This window comes from Lynx canadensis, chromosome B4 (assembly GCF_007474595.2).
Source record: "Lynx canadensis isolate LIC74 chromosome B4, mLynCan4.pri.v2, whole genome shotgun sequence".
NCBI lineage: Eukaryota > Metazoa > Chordata > Mammalia > Carnivora > Felidae > Lynx > Lynx canadensis.
This window is the reverse complement of record NC_044309.1, coordinates 130,019,853-130,041,314: the sequence shown is the minus strand read 5'-3', so window position 1 is coordinate 130,041,314 and position 21,462 is coordinate 130,019,853. Positions and strand designations below refer to the sequence as shown.

At 50.8% G+C, this 21,462-nt stretch overlaps 2 protein-coding genes across 17 annotated transcripts in view; one reads left to right on the top strand and one right to left on the bottom strand.

Annotated features, from left to right (window-relative positions):
• The window catches only part of CACNG2 (calcium voltage-gated channel auxiliary subunit gamma 2), a 108,954-nt gene extending 108,207 nt beyond the window's left edge, over nt 1-747 (top strand). Inside the window, exon 4 of the mRNA XM_030320539.1 lies at nt 210-747. Coding sequence (XP_030176399.1) covers nt 210-745 — 536 coding nt within the window. The 3' untranslated portion in view covers nt 746-747. The remainder of the gene's footprint in view (nt 1-209) is intronic.
• LOC115517677 overlaps nt 1-21,462 on the bottom strand; it is a 109,701-nt gene that overhangs the window by 79,303 nt on the left and 8,936 nt on the right. For all 16 annotated transcript variants that reach the window (XR_004343902.1, XR_004343906.1, XR_004343897.1 and 13 more), the window contains exon 2: nt 9,296-9,457. The gene's annotated coding sequence lies outside the window, so the exon portion shown is untranslated. The remainder of the gene's footprint in view (nt 1-9,295; nt 9,458-21,462) is intronic.

Sequence of the window (21,462 nt, the reverse complement as noted above, 5' to 3'; positions counted from 1 at the left end):
CTCTTCAGTGGCGTGACAAAAATATTAAGGTGATGCTTGCCTATGTCACTGTAGAGCACTGACCCTGAAAACTCCGGATCAGGGAGAGCCCGCCCAGCTGCCCCTGCCCTTCGGTTCCCCCCTCCCCAGGGCCTGATATCCTGCTGGAAACTAACCCCCCCCCCCCGCTCTGACTCCCACCCCTCCGCGCCCGTCCCTGTGCCCCGCAGGTCTGAGTAACATCATTGGCATCATCGTGTATATATCTGCCAATGCCGGAGACCCCTCCAAGAGCGACTCCAAAAAGAATAGTTACTCGTACGGCTGGTCCTTCTACTTCGGGGCCCTGTCCTTCATCATCGCCGAGATGGTTGGGGTGCTGGCGGTGCACATGTTTATCGACCGGCACAAACAGCTGCGGGCCACCGCCCGCGCCACGGACTACCTCCAGGCCTCCGCCATCACCCGCATCCCCAGCTACCGCTACCGCTACCAGCGCCGAAGCCGCTCCAGCTCCCGCTCCACCGAGCCCTCACACTCCAGGGACGCCTCCCCCGTGGGCATCAAGGGTTTCAACACCCTGCCGTCCACGGAGATCTCCATGTACACCCTCAGCAGGGACCCCCTGAAGGCCGCCACCACGCCCACCGCCACCTACAACTCCGACAGGGATAACAGCTTCCTCCAAGTCCACAACTGTATCCAGAAGGAGAACAAAGACTCTCTCCACTCCAACACAGCCAACCGCCGGACCACCCCCGTATGAAGCCCGCGGGAGGGGGTGGGGGAGGGGCCTGGCAGCGCCGCAGGAGGGGCGCGTGCGCCGGGAGGTGGGGCGAGCAGGGGAGGGGGCGGGAACCCGACCATCCAAGGGGAAGGGGAAACCTTCCAAGAGCAAAAAAAAAAAAAACAAAAACAAAAACAAAAAAACAAAAAAAAAAAAAAAAAAAAAAAAGAAAAAAAAAAAAAAAAAAAGAGAAAAACATAACAAGTAAATTTGAAAAAAAAAAAACAAAATATAAGAGGAACACAGAAGCAAAACGACAGGAAATGTGAAAAAATATTAACCGAGGGAAAGAAAAACAAACTTTAAAAAAAAAAAAAAAGCGAGACAGGATAAAAAATTTAAAATAGAAAATAAATCTAAAAGAAAATGCATGATTTCCCATGTACCATTATTTTAACATTTAATAAAAACCAATTTAAACGAAAAAATAAAAGGGAACCAAGATAACATTAAAGCAAAAAAATGAGAAGGAGCGGAAAGGAAGGGGGATGTTCTCTGCATTTATCAGGGGTTTATGTTACTTTTTGTTTTAATGCGGGAGAGTTAACTTTTCTGTTCTCTTTAACCCCAAGCGGGCTCTGCCTCCCTGGGCGAGTGGGGGGGTGGAGACTCAGGGGCCCCGGGGCCGGGTGAGCCCCTCGGTCACTGCCAGGTCCCTGGAGCCTCTGGATGGTTGCCCCAGGAACGCTGGGCAAGCTCCGAGGCTCGCGAGGCTTGCGAGCCGGCTCCACCCAGCATCGATGGGGCAATTGTAGGCCTCCAGGTGACCCTAGAGTCCTTGGTCCCTCCTGTCCGAAAGGTGCCTGGAGGGGGGTGCACTTGGGGCTTGCGTAGCGCCCAAGTTCCCAGTCCTTAATGGTCCTTAACCCACTGTGATGACTTCCTAGGCCTTGAGGGAGGGGAAGGAGAGGGGATGGCTGCCTTTGGCTTGCAAGATGCCCTGAAACCCTGGAATCCTCAGGGTGAGCTTTTGGGGTCACCACCCCAAGCTCCTGTCCCTAGGAGCAGGAGATGCTCACCCCCCGGGGGGTTATAAAGCAGCTCTCCCTCCTCACCTCTCACCTCAGGGCCACTTGATGACCCTGGGGCGATGGTGGACCCCCAGACTCATAGGCCCCCGGCCCCCTGGGAAGGGGGGCTCATTGACCCTTTGGGGGTCCTCGGACTCACTGAAGCCCCCCTCCCGGGGGCCCAGCGAGTCCAACAACGACACTGCAAAAAGGTTTCTTTTTACAAAAGAAAAAGGAAAAACAAGTGGTGATTTTTTTTAATAAAAAAACCACAGACTATAAATAAATGTAAATATATAATAAGTGGATTTACTTGCAAGAAAATCAGATAGTATTTTTCTTTTAATTCTTTTCCAGCTTTAAACTGTGAAAACAAAACAATGGGGTGGGGTGGGGGACTTAAAATTTAGCAGGGAACTTGTAAAGAGAAAACAGAAAACAAATATACAAATCCATTAAAGAACAAAACAAAACCAAACTGCTGCAAGATATAAGGGCTGGGCTCAGGGGGAGGGAGAGGAGGAGGGCCCTGGGGGGAGAAACAGGGGGGTTCTGTGAGGAAAGATCTCTTCCTTATACCAGGAAGGTGCTGCTAATGTGGGAGAGAGAGAGAATCACGATGGAGAACCCGGTCTACACGAAGGAGATCGAATACCCACTCACACACACTCACATACGCACACGTACACACTCCTCCGGGCCCTGTGCTCCAATCACACGCTGGGATACACTCCCAGCCTAAACCCTTTCCTTCCCATACGTAGCCAGAGGCAGGGTTCAGAGAACACTGACTCATGCCCTCCAAAGCCATTGACAACAACCACACACACACACACACACACACACACTCACTCACTCACTCACTCACTCACAAGCATGGAAAGGGCCCCAGTCTAAAATCTAGCTCTGGATTTTGGAATCCCTTGCTGCGATGGCCTCTCTGGGCCTCAGTTTTCCCCTATGTAAGCATAAGGATTGACCTACATGAGTTTCAAAGGCCCATTCTTATTCTTGGTGTCGATGACTTTTAAGATGTGCCACCTGCCCAGAGGAAGATGCCAGGAATGACCAAAATAGCTGCCATCCAGCCCCCAGACATTGAGAACATTCCCAAATCATCAGTCAGCCTCTCAGACACACACACACACACACACACACACACACACACACACACCCCATATGCCTCCTCACTGTGCTCCCAAGCCCCTGCCCCCACATCCAATGTCAGAGCAAAAATACACACATGTGAGCAAACATATCCTGCCATTCAGACAGAGAGGGAGAAGGCACCAGAGGTCCCTAAAGTCACTCTTCATTTGGTGTCCCCTTTCTTTAGTGCCATAACCCAGTCACAGAGAGTGAAGGGGGCTTCTCTGAGAGAAGAGATTAACAACCGCCAGGCCTTCCCCACTGCCTTTGGGGGTCAGAGAAAAAGAGGATCCTCTGAGGTTTGCTGGGAGGGGTTAAGGTTGAAGGGACGGAGGGGATCGCAGGTTGAGGACCAACCCCCCAAATTAAGCTGACACCATGGACTAAAGTCTGGGGCGTCCCGTGTTGCTCCCCCACCTTCTTCCCAGACCATCAAAGGCCCGTTCCGACTAACGGAAACCCAACAGCTTTCTCAAGTGTGGATTTCAGCCCAGCCTGCCAGCCACTCTGCTCAAAGTGGGGGGCCCCTGCTGGCCCCCACTTGGTTTGCTTCGCACTGGCCTGGCCTGAAGTTCCTAAAGTTGAGCTCTGGAGAGTTGCGGGGAGTAGGAAAGGAAAGCCCTTTTTTCAAGTCAGCTGCAGCTGGAACCCTAAACTCAGCCTGAGCCACAAGGCAGAACATCTGCTGGTCCCCGAGCGCACAGAAGGCCACGCCCCCCGGGGGCAGAGCCAAGGCGGCCAAGGCTAGCGCGGTGGCAACACAGCCCTTCTCGGTCTGGGCAGAAATCGCAGTCTCTCTCCCTCCCTCACCCCACCAGCTTCCAAACCTGAAAAAGATGAAGGACTAGAGAGAAAGAGAGGCCCCAGGAAAACAGCAGACAAACGGGTGCTGTCGGAAGAGGAAAATTGGCCCCAGGTCTCTGGGTTTTGGCAGAGTGTTTGTGGGGTAGCAACTGGCGCTTCTTTCCAGGCTGGGGCCTGGGGCCTGGGTCGCTTGGAGAAGGCCATCTGGGTGCAGGGTGAAGCCAGCACTGCGGAGAAAGGGCTAGGGGGCCCGAAGGGAGGGAGCGGGGAGGGGGGCTGTCAAGGGCACTGCTCGCCAGGGCAGCTGATTGCTCATGCCCAGCTCAAACCAGTTCAAGAAACCAACCTCCGATTTATTTTCTTGGTGGGTCCTTTTTTTTTTTTTTTTTTTTCAGACTGTTAACAGAAAAAAAAAATTTTAAAAAGCAGAAAACTTAAAAAAGAAAAAAAAAAAGAAAAAAATCCTGGTACATGAAATAAAGATTTTTTTTTATAGCTTGGTCCTCACGTCAGTGGATTTCTTTAATTGCTTTCCCAACTAAACAGTCCTGAAGCTGTGCAGTCTCAGAGCTGGGGGATGGGAGGCTTAGAAGCCATGCAGTAGAATGTCCCCACTCCACAGGTCATGAGTCTCCTCGTAAGTATCCTTTAGGGATACTTGCACACCTCTGGCAACAGGGAGCTCATCCCCTCCATAGGCAGCCTAGCCTGGGCTGGGCAGCGTTCATTGGTCAAAGTCTCCTCTGCAAGATGAATTTCAATCCACTTCTTCCTTTGAATCCAGCAACAATGAACAAGTGCCTTCCCTTTCGAACACAATCGTCCTTTTGGATATTTGAAGATGGCAAGCATGATGTCCTTGAGTTCTTTGTTTTAGAACAAACCAGCCCCACTCAACATCCCAGTGACACTCCAGGGTTTCAATTTTTCCCCATGAAGGTGTACAGCCTGGAATGAACGTGACCCTGCAGGTGAACTCAGAGAGCTCCCTGCATGGAACTGCTCCTCCCAGGGGACTGTGGATTGGGAGGCAAATGAGGAGGGTCTAGCAGGAAGCCCTGGGTCTCTCCTAACAGGAGAGACAAAATGGGGAATGTCCTGGTCTGCTCAGGCTGCTATCACAAGGCCTAGACTGGGAAGTTTAAACAACAGACATTTACTTCTCCAGGTTCTGGAGGCCGGGAGGTCCAAGATCTAGGTGCTGGCAGATTCTCTTCCCGGTAAGAACCCTCTTGCTGGCTTGCAAATGGTCACCTTCTCTCTGTGTGCTTACAGGGCACCAAGCTCTGGTCTTTCTCTTCCTATAAGATCACCAATCCCATTGGGGCGCCTGGGTGGCTCAGTCAGTTGAGCGTCTGACTTTGGCTCAGGTCATGACCTCGCGGTCCATGAGTTTGAGCCCCGAGCTCCGCGTCAGGCTCTGTGCTGACAGCTCAGAGCCTGGAGCCTGTTTCAGATTCTGTGTCTCCTTCTCTCTCTGACCCTCCCGCATTCATGCTGTGTCTCTCTCTATCTCAAAAATAAATAAACGTTAAAAAAAAAATTTTTTTTTAAAGATCACTAATCCCGGGGCGCCTGGGTGGCGCAGTCGGTTAAGCGTCCGACTTCAGCCAGGTCACGATCTCGCGATCCGTGAGTTCGAGCCCCGCGTCAGGCTCTGGGCTGATGGCTCAGAGCCTGGAGCCTGTTTCTGATTCTGTGTCTCCCTCTCTCTCTGCCCCTCCCCCGTTCATGCTCTGTCTCTCTCTGTCCCAAAAATAAATAAACGTTGAAAAAAAAAATTTTTTTTTTAAATAAATAAAAAAAAAAAAAAGATCACTAATCCCATCATGGAAGCCCCGCCCTCCTGACCTCATCTAACCCATTATCTCCTAAAGACCCCCACCTCCAAATAGCCTCGCACTGGAGGTTAGGGCTTCAATACATGTATTTCAGGAGGCCACAAACATTCAGCCCATAACAAGATGCCAACAGGAGAATCTGACCCTTGACATTGGAGAAAGGCCCCATTTGCAGGCAGCTAAAGAGCCAGCCTGCCGATGTCCAGCCCTGGTCTGGTCAAACTGCCAACATCAGCTATTTGAAAGAGCACTGTAAACACCTCTTAAAATCCATTAAACACATTTCATTTAGTTCCTTTTAACTTTGAGAAAAACTGTCATACTGAATAGGAGGGGAGGAAAGAAGGTCTTCCAAAATCAAATCAAGATTTAAAAAGCAAACAAAAAGGAACTCATCCGTTGGCAAGTTGTAAACCGCTTCCTTCCTCCTCCTTCTATTGCTTCTCTGGGCCCACTTGCCCATCACCACCTTGCTGAATTTATTATCCTTAACGAGGAAGGTCAGGTACAAACTCACAACCAAATGGGTGACAAACAGGAAAAGGGAAAGCTAACCAAAGCTTGTTTAAAATGAAAACATTATAACACATTGTTCTGAAAAGAGAAAAGAGCTTCATTCTGTCCTACTGATATCCAACATTGCAGACCAAAAAACAAACAAAACGAACAAACAAACAAAACCCCACAGAAATCTCATTCATTACAATAGCTGGGATTCACTGGCCTGGTTATTTGAATATTTTCATTTGGAAAGCCAGAAGAGTCACCTATATGTGATCTTCGACACAGCCATGATAATACACAGGGATGGGAACAGGGAGGATCCCAGATGTCACGATGTCCCAGATGTCACGACCCCAGTCCTGACATAGATCAAGGATTCTTCATGAGCTCTGGAAGGCAGGGTCCCTGGGAGGGGAGACAGTGCATAAGACGTGGGGAGGAAGCATAGTCATTGTACAGGTCTCCTTGGGGTCCAAGAGAAAGGAGATGTACACAAAGGAGACCCAAGTGACCCAGACCTAAGAGAAGCCCATCCCCACACCATGAGGCCCCAGAAAACTCCACTCTGGAATTGGCCCACGTTCAGAACTCCCTGCTCCATTCAGCGCAGGTCCCGTCAGGCCATGCCACCAAGCCACCCCCTCCCCAAACATCTCTTCCCCCAAGATCACCCCTAACATCTGCAAGCCCCAGGGTAGGAGTAGATACAGAGCCCCCAAAGCATAAACTTGAATATTTAAAGGCTACAAATCAAACAAACAAAGTTTAAAATATGTTCCATCCTTCCATCCTGACAAACATCTCTTCATGGTGTTTAGGTCTTCATGGTGACCTAAAATACTAGATTGGAATTTGGAATTCTCAGCCCGGTCTGGATGCTATACCCAAAAGTGGCAAGGGGCAAACCCAGCCTGGCTCCTAGCCCAAGCCTGGCCCCCTTCCCTTCCCACCTCCAGCTCTGTTCAGCACAAAGCGGGTGTCCATCCCAGCCTGCACGCCCGAGTTCCAGCTACAGACACCCAAACAACAACTCCTTGACCATCCCTCACACCAACCCAACCTCAAGACAGATGGAAGCCAACCCTGGAGGTTGGCTTAGGATCCTTTGGGCAGAAGTTCTAGAGTAGCAGGCCCCAGAGAGAGAGAGTTCTGAGAGAGGGGTGTGGGCTCAGGGTAAGCACATGCCCTTGGATTATGGACTCTTCCCCCTACGGAGGGGGGCATGGCCTAGAGGGCCACAGCTAGCTTCCCCGAAGCCCAATGCCCAAAACAGGGGCCCCTCTTGCCCAAGTCTGAGGTCAGCACAGACTCTCTCTGGCTTTTCAACATAGATTTCAAATCCTCAGGTCCAGCCCTCAAGGCAAGAGGTCACAGAGCTCAGAAGACCTATCCTTTCATGCAAAAGGGCACTGCTGAAGCCCAGAGAGGGCAAGCAACGTGTCCACACCTGCGCAGGGAACTCGCTTCCCGCAGGCTCCAGGCCCTGGTCTCCTGGCCTCCGCAGTCCCCAGCCACCCCTCCTGACGGAAGTTTGAAGGGCTCCTTCTCCTCCCTTCTCCATTCGCGCTCCAGGCTTAGAGTGCTGACCTCACCGAACTCTGAGGGCAGTGGAGGCAGGGGAGGGAAGGCTGCTGTCTCAGGAGACCTGACTAACCAGGAGGGTCAGTTTGGACTGGCTTCCAGGCCAATCACAGAGAGAGCTGGCTGGGTGCCAACGACCACTGGCTCCCCTGGTGCACGGGCTCTGGAAAGAGGCCTCTCTGGGCCACATGCGGAGACTTCTCCCAGGCCCGAGGAACTTTGCTGGCTGCCTTCCCAGCCACAGGCTGTCACAGACGGACAGCCAGCAGCCAGTGGTGTGCTGGGACTGCCTCCTACAGGTGGGCCACGCGTATCCCCTCTCAGCTCTCCAGGAGGCCACCCTGGCACCTTGAAAAGGGGGTGGGCAAATGCTGTAAATGGGGGATTTTTTTTAAGTTCATTTATTGTGAGAGAGACAGCATGAGCCGGGAAGGGGCAGAGAAAGAGGGAGAGAGAATCCCAAGCAGGCTCTGCACTGTCAGCATAGAGCCCCAGCACGGGGCTCAAAGCCACGAACCGTGAGATCATGACCTAAGCTGAAGTCAACAGCAGGACGCTTCATCAACTGAGCCCCCCGGGCGCCCCAGGGATTTTTTTCTTTTTTTTAATAAAGAGCTGATTATCAAACATTTGCCGGCATATCATTCCACAAATGTGTAGATATGGTGTGTGCATATAGGTTCACTCATGCACACCTTCAAGACGCAACCCTACCCCCCCCACACACACACAGCATGTGAGCCTATGTGTGTCCACATACGTATTTTTATGGGTGTGTGCACACACACGGCACGCGCTTCTGGAATTAGAACCACTCACACAAACATATTCGTTCGGTCTGTCAGGTTTATTGACCACGTCCACTCTACCAGTCCTTGATCTTGGTCCTGAGCGTACAGACAAGACAAGGACAGGAACTTTCCTGCAGGAAGCGGAAGTTATCTGTCTTACCACAGCAAACTGGCATTTATAGAGAGCCTACAATACGCCTGGCACTATCAAATCATGTATCATCGCAGTCCTGTGAAGCAGGTGTTACTACCCCCTTTACAGATATGGAAACTGAGGCCCAGAGAGGCAGAAAGGTACGCGGGTTAAGAAGGTAGGTCCTGGATTCTCACTGCCAGGTTCAAGCCACTGCCAGGCTCTAGACACTTACTCTCAGCCTAACCTCGGGCAAATTACCTATGAGTCCGTTTCCTCATCTGTAAAAGGAAAATAATAATAACAGCACCTATCTGATAAGATTGCTAGGTGGCATAAATGAATTAAAAGCATTAGAACACTGCCTGATACCTATAAACACTTACTTAAGTGAACACTCAAAAAAATGTAGCCATGGCACAAAGAGATACCACAGTGTGACAGAGCACAGGGTCAAACATCGGGGACTCTGGGTCCAGAGTCCTACACCACACCGACTACTCTGTCCTGTCTGCACCATCTACACACACAAAAGCACACAGAGTCGCAGGTGCCTTCATGGACGGCCCCACAGGGCACAGAAGAGCAAGGCGGAGGGAGGGGCAGTTCTCGCTGGCAGGGACCAGGGGGTCTGGGGTGCCAGGGTCGTGTCAGGAAAGGCTTCGCAGTTCTGAGTCGCGAAAGCCCTCCAGAGCTAAGGCTTGAGTCATACCCACCTCCTTCCTGGTGATGCCCCAGCCTGGTTCCCAGAGGCATTAGAGGACCATCCTGATGCTTTCCAGTCATTCATTCATTCAGCTCCCATTACATGCTGTTCTGTGCTCGATGCTGGAGATGGTGGTAATCAAGAGAGACGCGGTCCCAACCTCCTGTAACTCCTGTTCCAGAGGGGAAGCAGGAAAATTAGCAAGTTAAGAATCAAATAATTACATAATCACAAATTTTCATGAGGGCTATGAAGTAAATGCATTGGGGCAATGATTTCTTTTTTCCAAGTTTATTTATCTATTTTTTAGAGAGAGTGTGTGTGCACGCATGCATGTGTGAGCAGGAAACAAGCAGAGAGGGGGGGAGAGAGAGAGAGAGAGAAAGAGAGAGAGAATCCCAAGCAGGCTCCGTGCTGCCAGTGCAGAGTCCGACGGAGGCCCGATCCCATGACCCTAAGATCATGACCTGAGCTGAAATCAAGTGTTAGATGCTCAGCCAACCGAGCCACCCAGGTGGGGCAAGGATATAAAAAACAAAACAAAACAAAACAAAACAGGAGTTGACCTCTCCTTCAGTCATCTAAAACTTAGTGGCTTAAGATAATAACTATTTTATTATCCCTCCAAATTCGGAGGGCTCAGCTGGGTGGTTGTTCTGCTCCACAGGATGACGGCTGGGGATGCAATCATCCGAGGGCTTGATTGGGCTGGGACGAACAAACGGGCTCATGCACAATGCTGTTGTGGATGCTGACTGTTGGCTCGGAGCTCAGGGAAGCTGTCGACCCGAACCCCTCATCTCTGCCCCCTGCGGCCCCTCCAGGTGTCTTGGGCCTCTCCCAGCATGGAAGCTGGATTCCAGGTGGAAGAAACTGGAAGCTGCTCCCCATCTGAGGGCCTAGACTCAGAAGCCTCAGCAGGTCCCTCTGCTATATTCTGGTGATCAGAGCGGGGCCACCTGGGTGGCTCAGTCAATTCAGCGTCAGACTTCAACTCAGGTCACGATCTGCAGATCATGAGTTCAAGCCCCACGTGGGGCTCCGTGCTGGCAGCTCAGAGCCTGGAGCTTTGGATTCTGGGTCTCCCTCTCTCTCTGCCCCTCCCCCACTCATGCTCTGTCTCTCTCCATCTCTCAAAAATGAATAAACATGTTTAAAAAAATTTTAACAAAACAAAAAGCAAATCCCCAAGGTTAGTTCCAGGGGGAGGAGAAACTGAGTCCACCTCCTGATGGGATTAGTAGAATGCAGCTGAGAGGTGAAGAAACATTAGGCACCATCTTTGAAGGTTAGATACTGCAAACCATTCCCCCCCCTTTTTCTTTTTTAATTTTGAAAGCAGTGCTTTCATTTTTTTTTTAATTTTACTTAAATCCAAGTTAGTTAACATATAGTGTAATTGTGGTTTCAGAAACCGCAACCCCTTTAAATAGAGCGGTCGGTGAAGGCCTCTCACTGATACTTTCAGCTGAAATTTGCAGCATAAGGAGGGTGAGCCCGGCAAACACAGGGGATGGGAGAAGAGGGAACGTCCCAAGCAGAGGGAACAGAATGTGCAAAGCTCCTTTCACAGAAATTCACAGAAAAGAATTTGGCCTGCGAGTAGACCTAAAAGATGACCCAGATGGTTATCTCTGATAAACAAGGGACAAGTGACATGAGATGAGTGGGAAGAGGTGGGCAGGGGTCAGTCCCTGGGGGACAGGACTTTGGATTTTATTCTAGTGCAAGGAGAGCTGCTGACCCACACATGCCAGGGAAAATCACCACTGAGCTTTCTGTGCAAAATTTACCATGCCAGAGCCAGGGCGAATAGAAGTAAGGTATGTCCCGTCCGAATGGCTAAAATGAACAGGTCAGGCAATGACAGATGCTGGTGAGGATGCGAAGAAAGAGGAACCCTTCTGCACTGCTGGTGGGAATGCAAGCTGGTGCAGCCACTCTGGACAACAGTATGGAGGTGCCTCAAAAAACTAAAAATAGAACTACCCTGCGACCCAGCAATTGCACTACTAGGCATTTATCCAAGGAATACAGGTGTGCTGTTCTGAAGGGACATATGCACCCCAATGTTTATAGCAGCACTATCAACAATAGCCCAAGTATGGAAAGGGCCCGAATGTCCATCGATGGATGAATGGATAAAGAAGATGTGGTACATAGATACAATGGAGTATTACTCGGCAATCAAAAAGAAGGAAATCTTGCATCTACAACAACATGGAGAGAACTAGTGGGTATTATGCTAAGCAAAATTAGTTACTCAGAGAACAAATATCATAGGACTTCGCTTATATGTGGAATTTAAGATACAAATGTTCCCTTATGTTTATAAGGGAAGGGAAGCAAAAATACAATAAAAACAGGGAGAGGGACAAACCAAAAGAGACTCTTAGATATAGAGAACGCACTGAGGGCTGCTGGAGTGGTTGTGGGTGGGAGGATGGGCTAAATGGGCAAGGGGCACCAAGGAGGACACTTGTTGGGATGAGCACTGGGTGTTATATGTAGGGAATGAATCACTGGAATCCACTCCTGAAGTCATCACTGCACTACATGCTAACTAACTTGGATGTGAATTTTAAACATCTTTTAATGAAAAATAAATTAAAAAAAAAAGAAGGTACGTCCCTTTCCAAAGCTCATAGTTTTACTTGAATTATGTACTTGGGATTTGCAATCTGCCCTTTTCCATTCAGTTAAGCTCTATTTACACAGCTCCTTCTATGAGTGGAACAGCTTTTAGTAAAAAACCCATAAGTAAAGACAATATTAAAGGTAGAAAATGAAAACCCTGGAAGGGAGAAAGCAGCAGTATGACAAAAAGTACAAGCTTCCTGGCAAGCAAGGCAAGAAGGGAAACACCGTCAATTCTGTAGCTTTCATGGTCCAAGTCAACATTTCAGTTGCTAGAGAGAAGAAAAAATGTTTCTCGATCTCATGCTCTCTGAAGAAGAGAGAAAACACGCATGAAATAATAATTAACAACTCAAGGCTACAAGTAGAGAACTCCAGGGGAGGCTGAGTGGCTCAGTCGGTTGACTCTTGATTTCGGCTCAGGCCATGATCCCAGGGTCGTGGGATAGAGTCCCATGTCAGGCTCCTTGCTGAGTGTGGATTCTGCTTAAGATTCTCATTCTCATTCTCTCTCATTCTCTCTCTCTCTCTCTCTCTCTCTCTCTCTCTCTCTCTCCCCCCCCCGCCCCCCGCCGACCCTTGCGCTTCTCTCTGCTCACGAGCTCTCTTTCCTTCTAAAATAAAAAAAAAATTACAATTAAAAGAATATATATTAAAAAAAATAAAAGTAGTTGGGGTGCCTGGGTGGCTTAATTGGTTAAGTGTCTGACTTTGGCTCAGGTCATGATCTCACAGCTCGTGGGTCCAAGCCCCCATTGGGCTCTGTGCTGACAGCTCAGAGCTCAGAGCCTGGAGCCTGCTTTGGATTCTGTGTCTCCCTCTCTCTCTGCCCCTCCCCTGCTCATTCTCTCATTCTCATTCTCTCTCTCTCTCTCTCTCAAAAATAAAATAAACGTTAAAAAAAATAAAAAATAAAAAAATAAAAGTAGAGAAAGCCGAAAGAGCACCCCAGCCAGAGCCGACATGGAAGTCTCAGCATCCTTGCCTCTCAGGGCGGACGTCCCTTGAGGGCAGCAGAAAAGGGCAGGTGGGAGAGCACGGACAGGAGAGTTAGAAAGGCCTGTGTTTGAAGCCCAGCCCTACCCTTTACCAGCTGTGTGATGCAAGCAAGAGATAGCCTCCCAGAGCCTTCGTTTCTTCATCTGCAAAATGGGCTTAATAATCCCTACACGGGATTAGCAGCTGGAATGCTCCAAGGAGACCTTGAACGTGAAAGCTCCCAGTGTCGTGCCTGGATGTAGGTGGTGCTCAATGAAGAGTAATAGTAATCACGACTGAAATCTATCCAGCCCCCCTCTTCGCGCCAGGCATTAATGTAGACACTTTACATTCTAATGCTAACAGCAACGTTGTGAGGTAAGTCCTATTTATTAGCCCCATTTTACAAAAGAGGAAATGAGGATCAGAGAGATTAAGATCAATGCCCAAAGTCACACAGCAGGAATATGGTGGAGCTGGGACAGTAAGCCGGGCAGTCTATTGGCACCGCGATTCTAACCCCATTCTAATCCACTTCTCTAACAGTGGTCTCTTGGGCCCCTTCACTTCATCTCCAGCCCCCAGTACATACCCACTCAGTCTGCTAGAGTGCTCACAGCTGAAAAGGAGCACTTACCATAGAACCAAATCCCTGACCCATTCGCTCACCTCACACCTCCTTCCCATGCTCTGTCTCTCTCCTTGTCTTAGCTGGAAAACCAGGCTAAACTTTTTCCCCAAGGACAGTCCTTTAGAGTCTATTGCTCTGCCCGAGAGACTGGCAAAGGGCTCACGGAGGTAAGACTCAAAGCTGGCCATGAAAGAGGAGGACTCGGGGCCCCTGGGTGGCGCAGTCGGTTAAGCGTCCGACTTCAGTCAGGTCACGATCTCGCGGTCCGTGAGTTCGAGCCCCGCGTCGGGCTCTGTGCTGACAGCTCAGAGCCTGGAGCCTGTTTCAGATTCTGTGTCTCCCTCTCTCTGACCCTCCCCTGTTCATGCTCTGTCTCTCTGTTTCAAAAATAAATAAACATTAAAAAAAAAATTAAAAAAAAAAAAAAAGAAAGAGGAGGACTCTTCCCACGGGCTCCTGGCAGGGAAATCTGGTAACTAAAGGTACAGAGGAATGTCCTTGGTGGGGGCAGAGGGCTCATACCAGGAGAAATAGAAAAAGAAATTCTCCCTCCTAAAGGGATAGATGGGGGTGCTGGGCGGGGGTGGGGGATGCTATACAAGTTGTGCGCTCAGTGGCTGCTGGGGAGGGAGGAGTTAACAGCGGGATGGCTCCCCCACCAGCTGCGACCAGGGTGACACTGACAGATTACAGCGTGTCCTCCGCACTAATAACACTGCGGAGTCCTCTCCTGCCAGCTCCGGCTCCAGTGGATCAATACCAAAAGGCGCACACTGAAAATCCTCAGCCAACTCCCTCCAAGGCTTGGACACTTTAAAGCCCAGAACCGCAGAGTAGGAGGGACCTTGGAGATCAGTTCATTCCCTGGACTGGGAGTTCCTTGGGCTAGGAATGGTATCCCGTTCACCTTGGCATCCCCTGTCCCATCACAGGGCTGGGCAAGGACCGGTAGGACTCCAAAAGTGTGCCGAGTGAATGGACCAACCTCCCGGCCAATGCAGGAGTCCTCAAAAGAACACTTCTCTGGCAATGGTCTCTCTCCCTCTACTTGTATACCTCCGGCAACAGGAGGCTCCCCACCTTCCCCAAGCAGACAGAACCTTCCTTTGTTGGACAGATCTGACCACTAAAATCACCTTCCCTGTTTTGAATGAACCTCCCCTCCCATTTATTTGTCCACAAACTTCTATTTCCCAATTTCTTCCTCTTCCCTTGTCCCTTTCCCAAATCATCCAGTAATCCAGTTCTCACCTCCTGGGATGCTGAAGTTACATGGCCGAGGAGGGATAAGAAGGGAATTCACATTCACTGAGTACCTGCTCTAGGCGACATATGTCAGAAACCTAAATGCGATGTCTCACATCATCCTCAAGCTGACATGAGGTGAGTGCTACTGTCCCCATCTGACAGACGAGGATGCCATAGCTCAGAGAGGTTAAGTCACTTGCCCAGAGTCACTCCGACACACAGCAGCTGAGCTGGGGCGGAATCCAGGTCCGTGGGCTCCCACCATGCCATCGCAACCCAGGGGTGCCCAGCACGAATATTTCCCATGTCTTGTTCTCGGCCGTGGATGAGTCTGGAAAGACGTAACTGGACCTCCAATCCCCCATCCCCAGGGGAGGAGGAGGGAGCTGCCAGACTGTAGGCTCCTGGCCCCGAGCTTGCTGCTTCCCACATCCCCCCAGCCCAGACTGGGGCCTCCAAATGGCATTTCTAATGGAAGGGAACCAGGGCCAGGGCTCCTCGGAGAAATGGCGGATTCCAGGACTTGGGAAGGGAAAGTACAAGATGAATCTGGAACATTTTGTTCTTCCAGAAAGCCAGGAAGTTATCAAAGACTACTCAGGCTGGGTCACAAGGCTCAGTGGTCGACTTGAAGGGGCTCCCAGGGCCGGAGATGAGACCATCCCAGCACTGAAAAAGGGAGGACACCAGAGAACCTGCTTGTTATTTTGAAAACTGGTTTCAAAACAGAAGTAGGGGACAGTCAAACAAAATAATGTATGTATTACATGTTATTACACGCATTATACACATATTAGATCGAACATGTAAGACTATATCTATGTATAGGCTCCCACCCTGCCTGGGAGAACTCTGCACACTGTGAATGCTTGTTCAGATGCAGCCTGGAAACCTCTGGAGAAGGATCCTGTGCCCCCAGCCCATTCCAGCCAGGGCACTTCTGCTCCCCCCCGCCCCACATCCCCCACCACCGACCCTGCCTTTACTTCCACAGTGAGGAACAACGGGGAGATGAACCTCTGGGAAGCGCTCACTGGCACTGAAGCTTCGGGAGGGAAGTGGCTTGCCCAGAATTCCCTGCTGGCCACTCAGGCCGGACCTCCCGGACTCCTGAGTCCATGGCCTTGCTGTCAGCCCAGGGACCGAGGCCCAGCTCCGGGGTGCACCAGATGAGCTGGAACTCCTCCAGGCGTCAGCATGAGACCTCAGACAGGGACTGTCCCAGACCCACAGGCCACCTGTCTCCCTCTCAGCGCACCTCCAGTCCTGCCAAACACCTACCTGTCGTGGCGGCCCCCCCACCCCACAGCCCGGCCCCCACCCAAGTCTCTCTCCAGGCCCCACTGGTCCTCATTCTCTCATCTCCATCCTGTCACCGCGTCCTCCCCCACCAAGTCCAGCCCTCTGGCATGCCCCCCGCTCCCTCCAAGACCTCCTGACCCTTGCTCAAACCACAATTTAGTGGTAACACTCTTCAAGATCACCCAAAAGAGTCAGGACTCAATTCCCTGCAGGCTGTTCCCAAAGCCCATGCTTGTGATTAGCCACGCACTTGTCTTTTCTTACCTTTTGGGCTTGGGTCTGCATAGAACCTCTCTAGAAGAAAACACCAGAAACCAGTAAGAGTGTTCACTTCTGGGGAGGGAGGGCTGGAAGCAGGGATGTGACCACAAGCGCCTTCACTGGGCACCTTCTGAATTTTGTACCACATGCATAAAAAAATCTACATAAAATTAATGAATTAGTTTTAGCAAAGGTGAGCATTAAAAAGTAAAAAAGACAGGGCGCCTGGGTGGCTTAGTCGGTTAAGTGTCTGCTCTTGGTTTCGGCTCAGGTGGTGATCTCACAGTTTCATGGGTTCAAGACCCACATCGGGCTCTGCACTGACAGCACGGAGCCTGCTTACAATTCTCTCTCTCCCTCTCTCTGCCCTTCTCCCCACTTGCACTGCCTCCATCTCCCTCGACATAAACTTTAAAAAACAAAATAAAACAAAAAGCAAAAAAAAAAGACACGTCCTGACTCTTACTATCACTAGTTCTATGACCTTGGACAACTTACTTAAGCACCCCAAGTCTCAGGCTTTTCAGCTAAAAAGTGGGGATGATAATAGTACTTGCCTTGCAAAGTAGGTAACAAGCCAATGCTCGGGAAGCAGTTGGCACGATGCTTGGCAAAGGGTCAGCGCTCAACAAATGTGACTGAGGGTCTTCTCTTTGGCCATGTTCTCCTTGAAATTCTGAACTCTGATGGCAAGAACCACAGTGTTCAACTCTGGATCTCAAGCCTGGCGCAGCTCCTGGAGTGATCACTCAAAGTCTTGATGTGTTTTCTTCCATCTATGACACACAAATTCACTGTCCCCACGATGGCTTTCAAGGCCCGTCTCTGGCTGCCCCCCATCTTTCCGGCTGCCCCCCTGTCCCATCAAGTGCCCGATGACTTTTGACAGCTCTTGCACATCGCCCCCGACTCTCCCCCCGCCCCCGCCCCATCCCACCTCCAGGCTCCTTTTGCCTGGTCATCTACAAACTTGTCTCATCCTTCAAGATCCCGCCAAAGGCTTCCTCCTCTGTGTGGCCTGCTCCCCTGCCCTTGGTAGACTCACTCAACATGACACTTAGAACAGACCTCCGAGAAACGCCTGCCAAACTGTATTGTTCGCTCTCTGCCCTCTGTCTCCCCCGCTGCTCTGAAAGTCCCAGGAGGACACGGGCTGTGCTTTCGGTCTCTGCGTCCCTAGTACTTAGCACACGGCGGGCACTTAGGAAGCGTTTGTTGAACGAATACACGAGTGAACGAATGAATGAATCATTCCTGGCCACTTGGTCACCCGGCAGCCTTCAGGGGCCAAATCACGGTGAGTCAGCCACACCCTGCCCGGGCCTTGGAGTGAAAGCAGAGGCCTTTGAAGTCTCTTCACAGGCTCCAACCCAGACGCTGCACCTCTCAGCCTGAGTGCGTCTGGAGAGCGCTGGTGAGCTATTCGGCACTGCGGCTTCTAGAGGCTGAGTGGCCTGAGGGAGCCCGCCTGCCTCTCCCCTGCCCGCCACAGACGTCAGCTGAAGCCCTCAGTGAGAGGGACAGGAAGGAATGGGAGCAGAAAGGCAACTAAGATAGCCCCTGTCCTCACCGACAAGTACGGGCACGGAGGAGGCAGACGCCTGGTCTCCCCCATTCAATCTGCTGCCGGCCACTCTGCTCGGGGCCTTTACACAAGCCCTGTCACCTCGCTGAGCCTCAATTTCCTCCTCAGACGTGGGTGGAAAGACTCGCCTCATCTCACGTACCAGGATTATTTAGCAAATGGAACCGGGTGATCTCTGTAAACTGCTCAAGAAACTGTGACAACCCGTACGGGTGTTATTGGTTTTGCTGCCGTCGTTTATATAACAATAATGGATAAGCGAAGCCCTCTCCTCAGCAACCGTAGTGACTTGCACATAGGAGCTGTTTAGAGGTTTCATACCTGGAAATGCAGTCCTGGTGAGGGGCTGGACATTTCATGCCTTGGGGAGCAGCGCCATCCTGTGGCCAGAACTCAGAACACATGGCTATTCTGGTAAACGGATCAGGGTGCGAGGGGGCAGCTGGAAACCCCCGCGGAGGTCATTTGGGGACAGATGCCAAGAAAGCCAGTCTGACACCAGGGCACAAGGACAAGTTTCTTCGCCCCCGGAGCTGGTACAGGCTCAGCGTATAAATAGGTACGACAAGGGTTTAAATAGGTAAACCCACGGGATTATTTCTCTATAAACGGGTCTTTGGAAGAACCAGAGTGCCCGAGGAGCAGCCCGACGGCACGTGCAGGTGGTCTGGCCTGGCCCTGCGAATGACACTGCTCATCCTTCATCCAAGGAGACTTGAGCTTGGCTCTACCACTCACAAGCTGTGTGACCCTGAGCAGACTTCTGCCCTCCCTGGGCTCCGGTTTTCTCACCTGTGCAACGAGGTCATAATCCCTGCCCTGACCACCTCAAAGAGTTGTTGGGAATGTCAAATGGGCTAAGGAGAACACGACCAGTTCCTAAATGGTAAAACGCTGTACAAACATGATGTACGTTTCTTGTTACCATTTCCAATAACAGCAATTCATATCTGGCATTTATTAAGCTGTTCACTATATGCTAAACCCTTCACCACATAACGTCATTTAACTCCTACAAAGCCCTAAAAAAACAGGTACTTTTAAGAAGCCCATTTTGCAGATGAAGACATTGAGGTTTAGAGAAGTTTAAAGTTTTGTCCAAGGGCACACTCAGCTAATAAGGAGGAGTCAACATTTGCACTCAGGACAGCGGGACTCCCAAATCCAGCAGTCGACCACAATGCCATGTTGTCTCAATAGTTCCAGGCACTAAACGGGATTTGAAGGTAGCCCCTGATGCGCAGCGGCAGGTGTCTTAAAGGAAACAAAGTAACTACCGACATTTCTCCTCTTTTTCCCAGGGAGGTCGGCTTCCTTCCCAGCTCTATCTCAGCATCTCCTTTTGATGTGGGAGCCTCGTGAAAGAGGGGAGCCCTTGGGCTCTGCGCCTGGAGTCCTGTTCACAGCCAAGGCCAGAGAATCCCAAAACGTTCCCTTTCTGGGTCCACGCCTGGAAGAAGGCTGTGCACGCTCCTACATGCAAAGGAGAGACAATGGCAAAAGCAGGGGGGGGGACAAGGTCCCCGTAACATCGAAAAGATGCGCCAAATCTGTTCGAAGAAGGTGGCTATTTCTCCACCATCGTGATGCCTCTCACAGGCCAAGAGTGCTTCGGAGCTTATGAGTGTCCCCTACCCGTTTTCTCACTATCTGGCCCCAGAGCACTCCCTTGAGGTCAGAATCCCCAGCCCTACCCTACAGATGAAGAAACTAAGGTTGAAGATGAAATGAGTTACCCATGGCCACGCTGCAGGAGGGTGGCAGAGAGGGAATCAAGATTCCAGAGTACAAATTGCAGACCCCTGAGGCCCACGGCTGCTTCTGATTGACAGCCTGGATGTGCCACGAGCTGGCTGTATGACCACACAAGCCACTGAGCCTTGGTTGCTTTATGGAAGAGATCCCGCCAGCTCGGAGGACTTTGTGTCCTCTGTTCACATCCTTGAGCCATAAAGACAAGGATGTTCTGCAGCATTGGCGGGTATTACAGAGAGGCAACTGGGACTTCGGCTCCTTTGGGAAGCTCTTCCCGACTGCCCACGGATGAGTTATTATCCCTCATCGTGCTCCCAGTGCATTCACAGCATTGCATTGTAATCTGTCTGCAAATTCCCAAAGGGCCAGGCAGCAAGCACACTTGAACATGAATATGGGCGGACAGGATGCAGGAGGGAAGAGTGGGGACTGGGGCAAAGTAGAGAAACCCTGGCCTAGGCTACAACACTTATTCTGCTCCGGCTTCTTATCACCGTGCAGGAAAGCCAACCCAGTGTTGCTAGATCATAAGAGAAGCCACAAATCTGGATTTCCACGTGAAATCTGCTTTTTAAAAGTCTACTCAAAACACATTTCGTTAAGCACTTGATAGGTATTGCACCCCTGCATCAGCCACATCTGCTTTCCCACTAGACTGAGCTACTTGAGCTCATGACTGGTTCTCTCTCTGAACTCTGAGTGGCCAACTCAGGGCCGGGGTCCCCACAAGTGGCCATCGATCGCTCCAGTCAAAGCCCCACAGGCTTCTGGTGACCATGCTAATTCAGCTGGCCTGGATTAAGGCACTCTTTCAAGCACTGTACGTATTATCTGACTTAATTCTCACTACCTACTTCCTCTGATTCCACCTATTTAACAGACAAGGAAAGCGAGACTCAGTTACCTGACTTGCCCAAGGCCATGAAGCTAGTGGTGACCTGGATTCAAATTCAGACAGTCTGTCCCCACGGATGTCTGTTTTCATTGCCTTGAAACCGTATCTCCCATGAGACCTCCTTAAATATCACCTGCAGTCACTTAGCCCCAACAAGTCTCTCCAGGCACCCACCAGGCACAGTTTCTAGTCCTAAGGCCAGCGGGAGCCAAGGCGGGCAGAAGGAAAGAGAACGACGTCTGTGTTGCAGAAAGTGGGCCCGAGGTCCCGGGAGGGGCACCTATTAGCTCAAGAGCCAGACTGAGCCAAAACCAGTGTGTGCCTTTGTCCCCACCACCTCCCAGCTTCCGGAAGAAGAGCAAGCACAGGGCAGAGAGAAGGAGCCAAGGAGAGACCTGGTTATTGCTCATTGCTCATCCCATTGAAACAATCAAGCACTCTCTCAACTAGCAAAATAGTTCCAAAGGAAATGGGAGTCTATTTTGTCTCCTGTCACCAGGGCTGCAAATCCTGATATATCTCAGGCCCCAGCAGAGAAGCGGATGGCTCAGCACTTGGAGAGATGCCCGCACGAGGCAGGAAGTGGGGTGGATGATTCAACAGGTACCTCTCTATTCTGAGAGCTGATCCTGTGATGGGTGAGTGTACATCCAGCTGAGATAAAAAAAAAAATAAATTTGAATGCAGACCATTAGAACATACGGCAAGCCTCCCTTTCCCGCGGGGGACTTGAAGCGTCCTTTGGGGCTTTAATCCCTCCAGGTTTTCTATTTTTACGAATTTGTTGGGGCCACAGGGCTCTTAGGAGGCTGACGTGAGCTGGTGACTCAAGGCTTCCCTTCCTCCCAGCACACCGTCCGACGGGTTTGCCATCAGGTGCGTGCC